Source organism: Bos indicus x Bos taurus, chromosome 2 (assembly GCF_003369695.1).
Source record: "Bos indicus x Bos taurus breed Angus x Brahman F1 hybrid chromosome 2, Bos_hybrid_MaternalHap_v2.0, whole genome shotgun sequence".
NCBI lineage: Eukaryota > Metazoa > Chordata > Mammalia > Artiodactyla > Bovidae > Bos > Bos indicus x Bos taurus.
The window spans coordinates 58,233,763-58,252,479 of record NC_040077.1 but is presented as its reverse complement, the minus strand read 5'-3'; the positions used below and the strand labels follow the sequence as shown (position 1 = coordinate 58,252,479).

The window sequence follows — 18,717 nt, the reverse complement described above, 5'->3', positions numbered from 1 at the left end:
AGAAACCCTTCCCTAAGGGATGACCCAACAGATCACCTCTGCTTATCTCTTTTTTTAAAAAACCACTTTTTTTGAGGAATGATCAACATGGAAAAAGCTATTTAATGTATACAACTTGATGAGTTTGGAGATAAGTACATATCTGTGAAAAAAATCATCGCCACAATCTGCAACATAAACATAACCATCATCTCCAATGGAAGGCACACTCATGGCCACGCCCTGAGCACATCTTTAAAACGTTGGCAGTAACCTCCAGTGAACAGACCTCCTTGATTCTGAAATTCACAGATGAATAATATTTGCCAAAAGCACTACAGAAGAAGTACACAAATACAAAAATCACATATTAAAGTCAAAAATGCCTTTTCCATATTTTAAAAAAGTATTTATTTATTTGACTGTGCTGGGTCTTAGTTGCAGCATGTAGGGTCTTGTTCCCTGGCCAGGAATCAAATGCAGGCCCCCTGCACTAGGAGTGACTGGACCACTAGGGGAGTTTCTCCACGTTAATCTTATGTTTTCTCATCTATTTCAATGATAGAAATTAGAGCACACGGTAAATAAATTTACTTGCTGAATTTTTGTTGGTTGTGTCATTTTTAATTCCATTATTTGGTAGCTTTTAAGGCTTCAAATCTGTATTTTTTTTTCTCTATGAAGATTTTTTAATTTTGATTTTTTTACTACTATGTTTCAGGTTAAACAATATTCCTGACTTCTTTTTATGAGGGTGATGACTATGCTCATCTCTTTCCAATTCTTGGTTTTGTCTGGTTGTGTTATTATTCTTCAGTCTATTTCTTAATATATTAACATTAGACAGCTTAAATTCTTATTATGAAAAATAAGGAAACTGGCATGCTCATATAGCTTCACCTCTTGTATTTCCTTTACCTCCAATATTTTATTATTTTAGTTCATTAATATTTATTATAGTTACATTCCATTCTTAACTGTACTTAAATCACTCATGCTTTGTGTACAAATCCATTTCAAAGACAGCAGATGAATAAACAGGGTTTATAAAAGTGAAATGTTTTAAATGAAATCCCTAGTGGAGACACAGTGTGTTGGGACCACAGAGAAGGAAACAGAACCCACATCTTCCCCGGGTCAGAGGCTAACACACCCTTCTCCAGCTTCCTTCACATCTTCTGAGTCACTCTCAGACACCATACTACCCATCATCCCCTTGTGTTATATGCTTTCTTCCTTTGCTGATGTACCTCTTCAAGGATTATTCCATACGGCGTGAATGAGAACTCCCCTGAGACACTTGCATGCTCCAAGTGTCCACGTTTATTTTCTCTGATTTTCTTTTTCTCCTTCCTTTTCCTTCCATGTTTGATTGATAATTTGACTTGGTTCAATATTCTTTAAAATATTCAGAAATTTGAAGGCATTATTACATTGTTTCTAACATCCAGTGTGGTTGATGAGATGTGTTTGTTTTGTGAGTCATCTCTGAAAGCTCTTAGGGTTTTCTATTTTCTCCTTTTGAGTCCAGGAATTTCCATTCAACACCATTCCTTTGACTGTGTCCCCTTCCTCACGGCCTCCATTACACGTTTCTGGGGCTCCTCAATGGATTATCTGGGTTTGTTCTCTATGTCTTGTCATTGTTCTTCCATATTTGCTATGTTGGTCTTCTGGTTCTGTCATGGCAAGTTCCCTTGACTTCACCTTATAGTTTGCCAGCATGATCTCTGGCCCTGTTCTTCCTGACCATTTATCAGTTATATACTTCATTCTAAGAATTCCTTCTTATTATCCACTTGATCTTTCTGCATAGCAGAAAGTTATGGAAATATGAAATATGAAAAGCTCTTATTTTCAGGATTCTATATCCCCTTGACTCTCTGAGAATCCTAACTAGGAATATTTAAAATTGAAATCTGTCCCCTGTGTTATTTGTTTCTTCTTGAATAGGTTCTGCTAGTTTCTCCTTGTCCTTCTATTTTGCTAAAGACTGTGCTTACATGTCTGGTGATCTTACTGTCCCTATCTATTTATGAGTGAAGAACACGATTAATATGAAGAATTGGAATGGGTCTTCTCTGTGGGTGCTTGGGTCTCTTTAACTGAGCCATTCCTATGGTGGGAGTTCTGATCACAAGTACTTTAACAGGAGCATACAGTGTTGATTCCCTAGACTGTGTGGAACTGTTCATCAAAGGGTCCCAAACTTCTCAAGTTAAGGTATGTGACCCAAGCCATTGAGACTCTCTCAACCAGAACATGACATCTTAAGTGAAGCAAACAAAAACTGAAGAAAAAAACCCCTGACATTTATTCATCATCTTGGCTAACTGATACTTTGCTGAAACTTAGACCCTTGACTTTGCTCTGGACATGCCTGATTCTCCAACTTTTCCTGTGAGCTACTCTGTTGTCTTGAATTTTTTCTCTGCCTAAGTTTGCCAAAGTCAGTTTCTGTAGCTTGCACACAAAGAAGCTAAGCTGTTGAAGGTAGAAAGGAAAACTGATCTTTGTTAAGCTAATGTTAGGTAATAGGCATTTCACATTTTGTATATAATCATCACGGTGATGGTTTAGTTGCTAAGTTGTGTCTGGCTCTTGCGACCCCGTGGACTGTAGCCAGCCAAGCTCCTTTGTCCATGGGATTTTCCAGGCAAGAATACTGGAGTGGGTTGCCATTTCCTTCTCCAGGGTATCTTCCGAACACAGGAGTCGAACCTGAGTCTCCTGCATTGCAGGCAGATTCTTTACCGACTGAGCTATGAGGGAAGCGTGATCATCATAATGCTAAGAAATAGCTATAATTACCATTATTTCTGAAAAAAAAAAAAAACCCAAAAAACAAAAAACTGAAACTCAGCATATGCATTCTTTTGTCCAAGGCACCAGAAAAAGCACTGGAATCCAAGTCAGTCTGACATCAAAATCTTAGCTTTCTCTTTACTCTGAAGTATTCATGGAGTATGATACAGACCTGGCTGCAGTTAAGAGGATGGGATGAATACAGGATGAGAGATTTAAGGCTGGGAAACCAGAAAGAGAAATTTAGACTCAGTGTGTTAAGGAAAAGGGAATCACAGTCTCATCCTTAATAGTGGAGTGGCATAATAAATCAAAGAAGAATTTAAGAAAGATGATCTGTGACATGTGGAAAGCATTTAGAGGGCTCATGGTGGAATAAAATAGACCAGCTAGGACGCTGCAGCAGTGATGAAATGGCAGCAGGTGGAGAGAAAGAGACAGTTTACAGATGGATTTGGAAGGAAATTTCACAGGATTTTGTAACTGAATGGATATTGTAGGGGATGAAGAAAGATGAGCCAAAAATGACTAAAAGATTTCAAGTTGCAAAGAGGAAAGCTGAGTGAATGTATTCGCCTTGTCTCCCTCCCAGATTTCCAATGAAATAAACTAGGAATTCAAAAACAAGAATGCTTAATGGTGCAACAAAGAGGAAAGAATGCCAAGGGTCCACAAAATGTTGGACTCTCTGAAAGATGTAAAGAAGAGTGAATCAGAATGATGGAAAAGCCAAGAGTGCTGAGCAGCCAGGAACCAAACAAAGGCCAAAGAGAACAGCCCCTGAGCTGAGGGTTACCCCTGCATCCCCAACAAGGTCCCCTCTTCCCATCACCAGAAGTAGTACAGGTAGAGCTGGGAGTGCAAGCAGGTGCTGGGCGGCTACCGGAGGATGCAAGTCCTCCACTAAAGCAGAAAGAGAGCTGAGGTCCTGAACCTCACCTCTTAACTCCAGGCTTCATTCAGCTTAGACCACTAAATCTGCCACTGCTGCTAAGTCGCTTCAGTCGTGTCTGACTCTGTGCGACTCCAGAGACCGGCAGCCCACCAGGCTCCACCATCCCTGGGATTCTCCAGGCAAGAACACTGGAGTGGGTTGCCATTTCCTTCTCCAATGCATGAAAGTGAAGTCGCTCAGTCGTGTCTGACTCTTAGCGATCCCATGGACTGCAGCCTCCCAGGCTCCTCCGTCCTTGGGATTTTCCAGGCAGGAGTGCTGGAGTGGGGTGCCAGCAGTAGACTTAGAAAGAAAATAAGGCAGTCCTTTAGCTACTACTGTTCCAAAACAACTAACACAAACTTGGGAAAAAATATAGCATAAAGCACAGGTATGGAGCAAATTCTTAAAAATTAAGGTGACAGTATTATAAGTTTATGCTAAGTAGATGTGAAGATACACAAAATGCATGATTTTCTTTAAAATTTAATAAAAGAGATTCATATAAAGGTTGAAGAAAAAACCTGAATGGATAAGTGCCATAAAGGAAATAAGGTATTTTTAAAAGATCTCCTCTTCTAAAACAAAAAGGTTCAAATGGATTAAAACCCAACAGCCTTCTAAGCCTTCCAATTCATAACTATTTTAACTTCTCCCACAACTGAGGGGAAAAAATAGAAGTCTTTCTAATTATGATCCTAGAATAAGCCTGATGCAGAACCTGACATGTTTCACTTTTGCTATATTTTACTTATGAATATGACATCACAGTCCTAAATAAAATACTAACAACATAAAACACAGTGTATAAAAATACATATAATTTAACTTTGTTTCAAAAGTGTAGTATTAGGAAACCAATTCATAAATAAGAAACATAAACGGGTTAACACTTTAAAAATCTATCATCATTTTGAGGGATGTTAAAAATGAATATGAAATCAATCTCTATGATCAACATAAATTTATTTTAATATATAGGAAATATAAAAGTATATTCTTAATTTGAATAGGTTATTTATTAGAAACTAAAGCAAACATTATATTTAGTAAAATCTACACTAAAGTTGGAAATATGAAAAAATATTCACTTTCACAGTATTAATAATATTCTGAAGGTTCTACCCAGCACACTACAGGAATAAATTTTAATTTAAGAGGCATAAATGTTTAATTAGACAGAGCCAAATATAAAACTGTTTACAGGTAATTTAATTACCTATACATAAAATTCAAGAGAATAGAATTAAAAATGATTAAAACTAATAGTCCAGTTCAGAAATAGAACTGATACACTAAATAAATAGCTTTCTTTAAATTTCAGCAAAAAACAATTTAAAAATGTCAGGCCTAGAAATGGTAGTCACAACAACTCCATAATGTATAAAATATCCAGGAATGATAAACAATAATTGTGCAAGAGCAATATAAAAAAGAACTATAAAATTTAAAAGCTGTTAAAAAAGAATCACGAAATGGGAAATTATTTAAAAAGGAAAAAAAACCCACAAAATAAATTCAAAGGGTTATTAAATATAAGACCATGCCTCACCTTCCTAATATATAATACATTTAAAAAATAATGAAGTGTTTTCCTCTAATAGATTGAGAAAGTTAAAAAAAGTATACCACCAACTAGATAGGGATATAGGTATGCATATCCATTGTGAATGGTACCATATTTTGGTATAGTCAGTATACTAAATTTATATTTTCTAGTGAGGTGGATGAACCTAGAACCTGTTATACACAGTGAAGTAAGTCAGAAAGAGAAAAACAAATATAGTACATTAACATGTACATATGGAATCTAGAAAAATGGTATCGATGAATCTATCTGTAGGGAAGGAATGGAGATACAGAGGCAGAGAACAGACTTGTGGACACAATCGGGGAGGGAGAGAGTGAGCCGAATGGAGAAAGTAGCATCAACATATACACACTATCAGGTGTAAGATGGATAGCTGGTGAGAAGTCGCTGTGTAGCAAGGGAGCCCAGTCTGGTGCTCTGTGATGACCTGAGGGTTGGAGGGAGGGTATGCATGTGTAACTATGGCTGATTTGCATTGGTGCATGGCAGAAACCATCACTACATTATAAAAATTAAAAAATAAAAAAAAATTTTTTAAAGCAAGGTTCAGAAAAAAATTCAGTGTACATTCCTAGCCTTGAACCAGTATTTTTGATTCTAGGAATTAATTTTATAAACATACTCACAAATGTACTGAAGAAATTCAAGGCAATCAACATATTAGACTATCAACATAGTCAAACCCCAAATTATTAATAACAAGGGGCTGATTCAATACATTATGGGACATCAATTCCGTGAAATACTAAAAATCTTCAAAATATTAAGCTGCTGTACATTGTATAAAAATGGTCATAATATATTATTGTAGTAAAAACATGTTTCAGGACATTACATTATGTTGATATAGTTATGATGAAAGCATACATAGCCATAATTTCTGGAAAGAGACACATTAAACTAGTAATAGTGATCATCTCTTGGTGTAAGATGGCGCAGAGCAGGCAGAGGTGAGAATACCTGCTTTAAATATTTCTGAATATTGAAAAAAAGTTAAACAGACACCTGTGGTTGTGTTCCACAGAAACAGACACCAAGAAAAGAATGAATGCAAGTGATTTATAGTGAAGCGCATGCAAGGGAGTCTTGTCGGGGAGTGGGCAGCAGGTCAGTGAACAAGAGGAAGCTGTGGACATGTGCTGTGTTATCTCAGGCGAGGTTTCCGTTGCCTGAGGGAGCTTTGACACAGGGACACTCCAGGGTGTATTCCTTAAACCTATGAGCAACAGAACTGAGCCTTTTATGCTCTGGCACCCGTCAGTCATCTGTCAAGAATAGCCCCAGAGGAAGGGAACTACAGTCTGACTCAGTACTTTCTGGCAAGGGGGAATCCTCTGAAGGAGAGTTACAAGTGCCCAGTGTTAGAAGGAAAACCGAAAAAGGTCAGGGCATATAGAAGTACGTAAAAAGGGATGGTAAAAAGGGATCCAAAGGGATCTGGGTGGAGAGCCAACAACATCCACTACGGTATACTGTTTCTATAATATTTCTAAAAGTATTTCTATAATGCACACACATGCATGTGTGCATGCTCAGCTGTGTCCGACTCTTTGCAACCCATGGACTGTAGCCCACCTCGCTCTTCTGTCCATGGAATTTTTCAGTCAAGAATTGACTGGAAAAAGTTGCCATTTCCTACTCCAGGGGATCTTCTCAATCCAGGGATCAAACCTGTGGCTCCTATGTCTCCTATGTCTCCTGCATTGGTAGGCAGATTCTTTACCTCTAGTGCCACCTGGGAAGCCCATAATAAAGCTTGCATTTTCATAAAAAGTAAGAAAGGGAGAGAGGGCAAGAGCAAGAATGCAACTTGTAAAGCAAAATTTTCCATGAATGCTCACAAGTTCCACATGAGTGTCAGAACCAACTAGATGCCCTCCCACCCCACTGGTTCCTTCTCATAATTCTACCTGTCTATTAAAAAACCAAGATTAAGTAGCCCTTCATAGAAGTTAAGCCCTTTTTCTCTCTTCTTGTTCACCTTTTCCACCTGAAGTGAGATAAGTTGAGATCTTGAAGAATTAGAGGAACTCGCAAACCCTCTGCTGACGCTAACTGGAACCACACAACTGAGCCATTCATTTAGCTTTAATGCTACAAAAGCTGGAACGCCTGGCAAATCAATTCTGAAGCTAAAGTCTAAACAGAACTCCCAGTTAAGGGACAGGCTCTAAGAATCTGTTTGTTCTGTTCAACTTGTTTGACTTCATGACAAATTTGTTTAAAACATTCCTAAAATGAATGAGTTGAGGTTTCTGCCTCAGCGTGGTCACTGAGCAGAAAAGAATGTCTCAGAAATGTCCCTCAAGCCTTATCACGCTAGGTGTCTCTGAAGGATATCACAACCTTCTGCTACAGACAGCTGCTGCCTTGGCCTCAGGGCTGGACTGGGCGTACAATTCAAGTTGTGCCTTTTGTGAGTCTGTATAAAGTCCACCTTGGAAACCTTCCATGCCTTTGTTTCTTCATCTTTAAAATGGATGCAGTAACTATTGCTCTGTTTACCCTCCCGAGCTGATGTGAAGATGAACCATGAGACCACACACATGAAAGAATCTTGTAAACCATATAATGCTTTATATCAAGTCACTTGTCCCAACACAAAGATACCAGACATGAAAATGGGGAAAGAAATAGGATCTTCAAGATCTGATTCCATGAATGTTGGAAGGTACTTGTTCAGGAAAGGTGTGTATGGCTGTGGATGTATGGAGTGTGAGTTGCAGTAAAACATCCAAATCAAAGAACACTAAGCTATGGAGAGAAGGCCTGAGAGCCTGAACACTAGGGTAAGAATTGAGGTACAGATTTTGGAGTCATCAACATGGGAGCAGCAGGTGAATCCATGACTTTGGAAAACACACCTTTGAGAATTTCACCTCCCTTTTCATTTTTGTAGCCATATAATTCTCATACCAATCCCAGCTGTCTTTCGTTGGGGTTATCAAAATGCACAACTTTATTAAGAAAAAAAGATTGCTTTCATTGCTGCAAAATGTTAAATGGTTCTTTTGAGTCCCTATTCTCTTACTGTATACATTATCCATTCAAAATATCATGAAGATCAGGGGCTTTTCATGGCCATATAAACTACACATGTGGTCTCTTCTTTCATGTAACCTAAACTATTTCCTAAGTTACTGTTTTGAGTGCATAAATATACCTACCGTATAATTTAAAGTAAACAGTGAGATTTTAAAATTGTCAATATATACGGCAATATTTGAAAATCACAATCTTTCATATTCTTGAATAAAGAGATTTACTTAAGTGTTTTTTATGACCTGAGAATCCCTTTATTTGGCCCAAAACAGCACTATTGCAAAGTCAAGTTTTTTTTTTTAAGACATTTATGTTGTTTGAAATGTAGCTGGGACTGAACTCCAGGACTTGTCAGTCTGTGTCAGTTGCCTTTCCCCTGATGCTAAAACCATTAACAATTTCTTCCACCTTTGACAGTTCTCACATACCAATTCATTGCTGGTTTTCTTTTTTAAAATTTCGTACCATTTACATTAGAACTCTTGAGACCTTTGGAGTTAGTTAAAAGTATCCCTGCTTGAAATAGGTTAGATTCTACTGAGACTATGAAAGTCACACATTAGTTTTCTGAAGTACATTATTAAACTGCAATGTTGCTTATCTTAATAATTAGAATTTAACTGAGAGTCAATTTACTTTTTATTTAAATTAAAGGAATGAGTAGATGCTAATAGTTTACAATTTAAAAATGGTATAAACGGGGAAAAGCCCTTATTGTACCATTTTAATTTAAATTTTATTGATTTTGCTGATTATATGTGTTAAATAAGTATTCATCAATCCCTTTGCCTAGTTTCACTAAATTTTCCTTTTCCATAAGAAGATACAACATTAATTAGTCATATAGCATTTTAAATCTCTTTCTAAATATGTGTATCATTTGTGATAAGGTTAACAGCACAAACTTCATGTAAAACATACTTAGAGCAATTATGTTTGTAGGTAAGACATACTTTAAACTGTACAGTAACTAAAGATGTACATAATACATGAAAAGAAAAACCAGAAACACTGTACATTAAAAAAGGAGAGAGATACTAGAAATCATTTTTCATTCTCTTTATCATTAATGACGTCATGGTACAGATGAGGGATTTGGGGTTTTTAAATGACCAGCCCAAGACACACAGAGACACGTGTGTATGTATGTACACACACACATATGTGTCCTTAGAGCAGTTCCATTTTGTTTACTGCTATGTCCTCAAGGTCTGCTACAGTCTCAGCATAAAGTCAGGGACAAAATAGTAAATATTTGTTGAAAATGCAATTTACTTATAAATAAAACTCAAATCTTTCCATTGTTCTTTCCAATACACAAATGGAAACATTTAACATGTCATTCTTGCAAATTTATTGGGAGAATAGAATTGATAAACTGTGTGAAAGAAACTTGAAAACACGTAAGTATATACAAATCTAAAGCAGCATTATTATTGCAGTTTAAATTTATAAAATCTCCCACTTTTCTTACTGTAGGTCCATAAATTGAAGAAAAGCAAAATTTACAGGAATGATAATTTTAAAGACAACTATTTTAATTTCTTGAATGATCTGGCTAGGAAAAAGCTTTTGGGTCTAAATGGTGAAGTATTCATTTTTAATGGTAGTTCTATAAAGGAAAAGAATTCCTTATTACATACAAATCTTACAGCATAACAAACCAAACAGTTATTTTTCATAAATTAAAAATAACATCAATTGGAAGTTTTCAGTCAATCATATCTTAGAATTCTTTCTATAATATGAAAATCTATACTGTAAATTGCTTTATATCCTTTTCTATTGAACATAATTTTGAAATAAAGAAAGCAATTGTCATCAACACCATTGGTCATATGACAAGTAATAAAATATTGAAATAGATTGTTAGCAAATAAAGATGTACAATTGTTAGTAAACAAAGACTAAGGCATCTGAATTGGGCACAATTAAAATTATTTAAGATGAAACACTGTTTCAAAATCTTACAGTGGTTCAATAAATAGGTTAGCTGGGAAGAGACTATTGAAAATAATTTAAACATAGTACAATTTAAATTATAACCAAGAAGAATATAGAAACTAGTTTGTTAAATCATCATTACACATACTATAAGAATACCTAGAGAATGAACTCAAAATCATTTGGACCAATTTTTTAAAGCAGCTTTAATATAATTGACTCCAAAATCAAGATATTAAATGCCAACTTCTAACCGGCAATAATGCTTATGGCTAAGATAGAAATGAGATTCTTTACAGAAACGCTGACACAGCCCTAACTCTAGGCACTTGAGTGTGTGGCTATAATTCTTTTTTCAAATCTTACCCAGCAAAGCTTCAGGTAAAAGAGTCCACAGAATATGTAAACAGTAAGAGACAGCCCTGGAGCCTTTACAAAGCCACAGACCTGTGACACATTTATATTTATCTCTGATTGCTTACTACTAAATAATGAAATCTTTCACAATGTATTGATTAGCTTTTTAATAGATAAAAGGTGGGCCGCGTATTGTGAAAATCAACATTTTTTAATTCGTTAGACTTGCAAGAGCTACACATTTTAAGCTGACAGTGTAAAACCTCTAAAAGGTTTTTCAAAAAAGCTTTGTGCCTTACTTAGCATTTTGACCACTAATCAGAAACAATAAAAAGAAAATTAAGGAAAAAACTACAGAATGAAAAGTAACAATGCCTTTCTTTTCCATTCGGAAACCTATTGAGCTATAAACTAAGTTCCCAAGAGCAGTCAGCTTCCCATGTGGAAGGCATTTAAAACTGAAGGACACAACATAATCTTAGAACAGGCCAACGGAACACCATTTATACCGGGAGGTGACTGGCTGGAACACAGGATCTAATTGTCTAATACCAATTCTCATTTTAAATAATGTCTAAGATAATGACGCTTTTAATGAGGAGTCCATTTTAAAGCCTAGCCAACTCTAAGTTGTAACCATGATATGGTGGTATTTTTTTTCTCCTCAGCACTGTCATCTAGGCAACAGACAATTATTGATCCTACACTAGGAAACACTGTTTTGATGTTTATTGATCCAAACTATATGAGGGGAATTGTGATTTCTGAATGGAAGACAGTCATGAATTATCACTTCTTGTAAATACAGAGCTGTGGATAAATATATGTTATGACTATCACACTCAATAACTATCATAATTAACAATTTATTAAAATAAAAATAACCTCAATAAGCTCATGCGGGATAATACTGTATAATGATGAGCTTAAAATTGTAACACTTTGCATCAGAAATATTCTGATTTTATAGGTTTCTAAAAATTTGCTAACTTGCATCACTTTTTTAATTTATATTTTACTTGATAAACTCATCATTGTATTACAGAAAAACAAGTTGAAATGTATAACAATTTTTTTAAATCACCACTAAATTTTATCTTAAACTCAAGCTAATCATCCATTTATTTCAAATTTAATCTGTTTTACAATCTGCATTTTACTTAGAGGCAAAAATCACACTTATTATGAGTTACCAATAATAATGCAAATCTGAAAGAAGTTGTCAACTGGCGAAGTTTTTACCTTGTATCATGTCACAAAATAGCACTCATTTTATTATAATGTTAACTCCAAATGCTAATTCTCTTTTCATTCGATGGCAGATGAGAAATCGTGTGCTATTAATGTTTTTATAAAGAATATGTTGCTGTACAAGAATTTTAAAGAAAATAATACATTCGGGTTTGCTACTTAAATTCTGCAAATGCCTAGTAATCTTACTTTGGGTATAACAAAACACTGAACACAGGCCAGGAGAACTGGGCAAGGACAGGTCACAGACACACATACTTCATAGTTTACCTGCAATATTTATCCATTCAGCTTAGTGTTTTCTTAAAAATGGTAAATATCTCCCAAGTAAGTAAAAACCTGTACCAGTGTTATATGATAGCGACTTATTTGGGCTCAACTCCCTCTGACTATTTTCATATGAATCAGACAAATTTCTTAAAATTAAAATTTCAATATCCCCAAATGAATCCACTACTCATTTAAACATATTTAGCATTTTATGATGGCAGTGGGAATGGAAGTAAAATCCATTGCCAACAATAATCCAGCCTTGTTCCCTCTGCCTCCCACCAAGGGCAGATGAACTAAGTCCATCTGGTTCCTAGAAAGTGAAAAAATTAGTTTTCAAACATTTGATCCACTTGTTCCTGGGATTTAGCAAAGAAGTTCAATATTAGCTGAAAAGGTAGAATAAAATTAGAAGCCATTTGAAGAGCCAATTTATTACTTTTTTTTTTTTTTTTTGCTGGGGTGGGGCGAATGTTGGGATTGGGGGGTGTTTCATTTAGATTTACCCAGCTCAGCTATTCTGTTTTCCTTTCACATTCTAACCCCCTTGTGTTATAAGGTTGGAAACAGCTATAAGATTGTGGAGAATGTAAACAGCTTTTTATTGTCCAAAAGGATGGCAGTGTAAGGAATGTGTGCTTATCACACAGCTGCAGCTCCCCACCTCACTTACCATGATAAAGTGCTCCAGGAAAAAAACATTACAATCCAAGCACAATCCAAAAATGGATTAGAATTTGACATACACTTCCTTAAAAACTAATCAATCAATCCATGCTGTAATATTAGAATCTAGCTCTTAAGGAAGGTATACAATCCTGTCAAGATGTATTTTTTATTCCCTATTGACTCTGGTTGTGTGGAGGAAAAAAAAAAAAATCTAACATTCCCCATAGAGTAGCTGATAGGAGAACTTTTCCCAACACATCCCCCAATATGGTCCCTCATCTTTAACAGTCTAATACAGTGGAACAGATACACAGTTGATGATCACTGAATGCAAAGTTAAATGAATGAAAAAAAAAAAAAGAATGAACTAAGAGATCCTTGAAGATCCTACCTAAGTAACCTAAGTACCTTATTTCCCCAGACTTCTATAGTTTAACTTAATATACACCATACAAATGTGCTTTGTTAGATCATCTTGTATTGGCATCCAGATCAAGCATTTTAAAAAGCAAATGATACTGAAGACTAATGTGAAAAATATGTGGCACGCTTAACGCCTGGCATGCAAAATGTATTTTAACATGCAATATTGTATATAGCCAGTATGTGCTGGCTCATTCAAGGACAACGTCGGAGCATCACTGCATTTTCTTCTTGATGCCATTGAAGAATTTCTTGGTTAATGCTGCGCAGGTGAAGCTCATCTCCGTTGTATAAAGAATGGACAGGCCTTTCGGTGTCCTCACCCCTTCACTAAGAGCGTTTCGAGTTCCTTCCATCCCCAAACTTGCAAATATCTCTGCGTCTACAATATGATATGTATCATACAGAAACTTTAATAAGTTACTTGGTTTTTTCCTCGGAGAAGTGGGAGAGAGAGAGAGAGGACAGATGGAAAGGGAGGAACACATTATCATGCTTGTGTTCCTTACCCCTGTTTTAACAGCCCAGATTCAACTGGGTAAAGTCTTAAGTATGAGGACCAAAGAAACCCTGGCTTCTGGCGAAAGCCCTCTTAATAGCACGGTATTAAGTGCCTAGAGAGCAGGAGAAACCCATCACAGACGTGGACTGAGCCACAGCAATCCCCTTACGGAATTTTACTTTAAAAGTTGTTTTCTTGAAGATTTTACTTAGGTTCTCCCTTAAAGAGAATTATCTAGCAACCCATACATCATACAGGTAATTCGGAAGGAGGATAGCGTGGCGCCAAGCCTCCAAGCAAGGAGGGATGAGTGTCACCCCTGGAGCTGTCGCCGAGAGCCTCTCTAGTGGACCCTGCGTCACCTTCTAATTCCCTTCCTATTCCTCAGCTCCCCCTGAGCCTCCCAGAACCGACGGGAGAGGTCTTTGGGAACAGAATGCTTAGAGATGACGGGGTGGAGTTGGACTTGAAAGTTACATCCTGCCTCCCCCGTCGGCACAAAACCCCATCCTAGTCCCCAGCGCCAGATTGGAAAACGAAGAGAAATACAATCTGTCTCCCAAATCGGTCTTTCGCCTAAGTTTTTCCCCATCAAGGAGCCACTAATCGGTCCCGAGAACGAGGATGCACGATGCAGAGGTTTAGAAGTGTTTGCGGGCATCCGTGCAAAATAGCACGTGAAAAATAAAAGCCACAAAGCCTCTCAAACTCTGGGTCTTTCAGCCCATCTTCATCACGTCCGTCTAGCCTTCTCCCCTACTTCCCTCCTCGATCGCTTTTCAATAAACCTCTTCCTTCTCTCGCACCTTCTTTCCTGCCACTTTCTGCCCTTTTCACTCCAGTCCTCCAGTCTCAAGCCAACAAAAGCCCCTCACCAGCCTCAGGGTCCTCTCTGAATCCCACTCCCTGATTCTTCCGCTTCAACCTCTAAAGCAAACCCCCAAACTCCCTCGGCTGCGCGCGCCCCCAGCACCAGGTCCCAGCAGCCCCAGGCTCCGCTTCTGAGTCGGCCACCGGCGCGGTTTTCCCGCCGAAACGCGGCCCTGGCGCGCGGGGCGTGGGGCGCGGGGCGCGCGGCGGGCCGGGCACTTACCAGCTGCAGCAAGCCGGGGACCACCACGAGGGGCAGCGGCCGCAGGCGCATGGTGCCGGCTGGCGCGGCGTCTCACGAGCTGCGCGCCCTCGCCTGCCACTCGCGCATCTCCACTTCGGGGGGCAGGACTGAGGACGCCGGGGACACAGCGCGGCGCTTCCTTCCCGGAATCCGAGCGCAACGCCGCGCCGCGCGGGTCGGGTGGGCGGGCTGGGAAAGGGGTGGGGGAGGGCGAGCGGGAGATGCTTCTGGGGCCCCCGCGCGCCCCTCCTTGGAGGGGGCCGGAAAAGGAGCGTGCGGGGCTGCTGGCGCTCCGGCTTGCTGCGAGGGGCTCCAGCGGTGCTGGGGGCTCTGGCGTCCCCGGGTCGGGGTGAGCGCGGGGGTCTCCGCGGGCGGGGAGCTGCGGCTCCGGCGCTTTGGTGCAGGGTTCCCTCGCTGGGCTGCTCTAGGCGGGCAAAGCGGAGCGCGCCCGGGAGCCCAGCGAGGCCCGGCTCCTTCTTCGACCCCACCCAGCAGAGGGCCAGTCCCGGTGGCTCAGTTGGGTCAGGCGCTCTGCCCACTGACCAGCTCTTCTTTTGCACGGAAAGAGGCAGCGGGGATGGGGTGTGGGTGAGGTTTCCCTGCTTGGATGCCGAAGAAGTGCGCCCGGAAAGCACCCAGGGAGTTCGAGGGGAAGGAGACGGCCAGGTCCTGAGACGGGGCGTGGGGGAGCTGCTAACAGGAAAGCCTGCGGTGGGTGGTGGTTGAGTGGGGCGGGGGTTAGGGTAGGGGGGCTGGATCCCAGGACGTCTCGGAAGGGCGCCCCACTCCGCGGCAGCACTGGCTATCTCGGAGTCCAAGGCAGGGGGTCCAAAGTGCAGCTGGCGGCTGAAAGAATTTTCGGACGTGGAAAGTAGTGGAGACCTAGAGGGACCTTGAGGAGGGGTAGCGACAGGGCTGTGAGAAGCCGAGCTAGCAGTAGGGGGCCAGGCTTACTCGGTTTTGAGGATGCTTTGAACTGCTTGGTGTCCAGGTTCCAGATAGAGCTGCGCCCGGGCGCCCGGGGGGAAGACTTAGAAGAGGAGACCCCGCTGCAGCCTCCCCATCGGCAAATCTTCGAGAGGGATATTTTTGAGGCCAAGGCTGGACAAGACTACAAATATGCTGCCTGGCATCCTCACCCCCATGTTAGCAAGTCTCCATTTGAGAGATCCTTAACCTTTAACTATTTCTGTGCTAGACACTCAAGTCAAGGGCCAGTGGGGCTCAGGGACTCCCCCATTTACGGTGGATGAAAATTTAGACATCATCCATCAACCCCTTAATGAACAGATGGGCAATCTAAGGTCTAAAGAGGTAAAACTGCTTCTCCAGAGATAAGTCCCTAGGCAGCTACTTCAAAAGAACACGCAAGGATAGTTCCTACCTCTCTTGGAAAAGAAAAACACGTTGAGGCGAGGGAGTGGAGTTGCGATTGATTTTCAACCTTTAGAAAATAAAACACAACAAAGTGAAATTTGAGTTGGAATTGTAGGGGGAAAATGTTTCCATCTCCTCCTCGCACCAGGACTGAGGTGGGTAGGCAGGGTCCCACCCTTCCTTTCTTTGGGTGTGTCAAGATTTTGCCGACAGTGTGCTTGTCCTGTGCTCAGTCCTGTCTCACTCTTTGAAACCCCATGGACTATAACCCACCAGCCTGCCTCCCTCCGTGGAATTTTCCACACAAGAATACTGGAGTGGGTTGCCATTTCCTCCTCCAGGGGATCTTTCCAACCCAGGGATCAAACCCTCCTCTCCTGGAGGTCATTCCAGACTGTTCTGGGCCCCTGTGTGACTTTGAGAGGTGTTGTCTCTGAGGCTGTGGGTGGGATATACAACTCCATTCCCTGTGGAGGAAGAGTCAAAAAAGGATTATATATCCTTCCTAACTCTTGGCCAAGGGTGACTGGTGAATTATAGGACCCATGCAAAGGCTGCAGTAGCAACAACCCACTTCTGCTTGTCCTAAGACTTAAAATCATTATTTGCATATCTAAATATATAACTCACCTCCCTATAGTTACCCTTCCCCTTCACAAATATTCTTTACCAAGACTGGGAGCTCGCTTCTAGAAAGTTATTCTATCCTGGATGCAGAAATAAGATCATTGCAAAAAATGGGACAGATGTAAGTTGATCGGCTTGTCCAACTTTGTCTTTGCATTTCATTTACAGACAATCTTTGGAAAGCGATGAATAGGGAACGGATTGGCAGACATTAGAGGAACACCTTTATGGAGAGGGGCTGCTAAAAGAAGAAGAAAGGCAAACAGTATTGCAAGAGGCAGTACCTCATTTAGACTTGGTGTTTCTGCAGGAGTCCCAGCTGACTCATCTCTAAAACTAGAAGGTGAGGTCCCATCTTGATTTAGTGGTCTCCAATTCTGTTATCACTAGCTCTTTCAATGAGGAGTGCTGGACTTAACACACTATTGAAATGAATAAATGACTTAATGACTCTTTTCTTTAAATTTGGTCCTATTTCTTAGACCATTTCTGCACTTTTGGGAAATTTATGCATAAAATTTTGAAGTGAAACCTCAACTTGGACATGTGTCCTAATACTAAGTATTTTCACAATGGAACTTGTTGAAGGGTGTTGGATTCCAAGCTAAGAGCTAAGGGACACAGGAGAATGTGTGTGTCCCGTTGCTTAGGCTGTGGAAGAGAAGCACCCAGGATCCCCCAGTCTGCTATTACTGTGTTTATTTATAAGGTGATTGCTGCTAATTTAGTGTATTCCTGAAATTTTACTGTACGTATTATGGTAAAGTGAAAGGAAGGAAGAAGGGAAGGAAAGGAGGGAGAGGAGCGGGGAGGGAAGGGGAAAAGATAGGCAAGAATGATAGACTTTGCTGGCAGTCCAGTGGTTAAGACTCTGCATGTACGGAGCAGGGGTCATGGGTTCAGTCCCTGTTTGAGGAACTAAGATCCCAAATGCCTACACAGTGTGGCCCAAAAAAAATTTTTTTAATTAAAAAAAGAAGCATGCTAGAAGCATTAAGTGCATTGACTCTGTCATTCAGAACACTCAGTGTAAACAGGAGCATGCCACAAACGAGACAGTCTGGGAGAGTTGAAGTGTTGCCCAGGACAGTTGGAGGAAGGGCAGATCCTTGGAAACCAGCATGACTGCTTCATAGCAGAGATGAAATGTGAGCTTCTGAGAATGGCCGGATTTAGTTTATGTAGGAGAAAATAGGTAAAGCCATTCCATGTGGGAAGAACGACATGAGCAAAGGCCGAATGGAGGGACTTCATGTGACTTCACTGATGGATGGAAAAGAAAAGGAGAGGAAAAGTATGTTATAGGTGAGATGGTAGGGATCTGGGAATGCCAAGCTAAATAGGTTACCTTGGTCTGCAGGAAATAAGGAGTCTTCCAACTTTTTGGAGTAGGAAAGTCAGACATCAAGTGGAATAGAGATATATGCAGTGGTAACAGACAGGATTGTCTAAAGCAGGAGACTGCATGAGGAGATGGTCATGGTTGTTTGAAAGCAAAGAAGGAAGAAATGTGATGCAAGAGCTGCTACAGAGGAACAGGGAACTGAACTGGCGGTTGGAATATTGTAAAAGTGTCTCGGCATATTAGAGGAATTTTTTTTAACATCGTCCCTTTCTCAGAGGCAATTTAACATCTAGAGAATCAGATCATTGCCTTTTTCATTTTGCAAGTGTGGTTTTCCCAGTGTGAGGGGAGTGAAAAGGGTCTTTTCATGTAGACAAAGTAGCAAAAAATAGAACCTACCAAATTTTCCTGCCATATGATTCCACTGTAGTCTTTTTAAAAGGCAACTTATGGGTATATTCGGAGAAGGCAATGGCACCCCACTCCA

At 40.0% G+C, this 18,717-nt stretch overlaps 2 protein-coding genes across 4 annotated transcripts in view; one reads left to right on the top strand and one right to left on the bottom strand.

Annotated features, from left to right (window-relative positions):
* Positions 1–15,065, bottom strand: part of NXPH2 (neurexophilin 2) — a 127,964-nt gene extending 112,899 nt beyond the window's left edge. Inside the window, exon 1 of the mRNA XM_027561715.1 lies at positions 14,861–15,065. Within this exon, the coding sequence (XP_027417516.1) occupies positions 14,861–14,911 (51 nt within the window). The 5' untranslated portion in view covers positions 14,912–15,065. The remainder of the gene's footprint in view (positions 1–14,860) is intronic.
* A 50-nt stretch (positions 15,066–15,115) lies between these two features.
* LOC113904482 (breast cancer metastasis-suppressor 1-like protein) overlaps positions 15,116–18,717 on the top strand; it is a 29,959-nt gene continuing 26,357 nt past the window's right edge. For 2 of the 3 annotated variants that reach the window (XM_027561707.1, XM_027561695.1), the window contains exons 1-2: positions 15,438–15,547; positions 17,054–17,228. The gene's annotated coding sequence lies outside the window, so the exon portion shown is untranslated. Of the gene's footprint in view, positions 15,231–15,437; positions 15,548–17,053; positions 17,229–18,717 lie in introns of those variants that run through there. The other variant, XM_027561704.1, reaches the window with a different exon arrangement.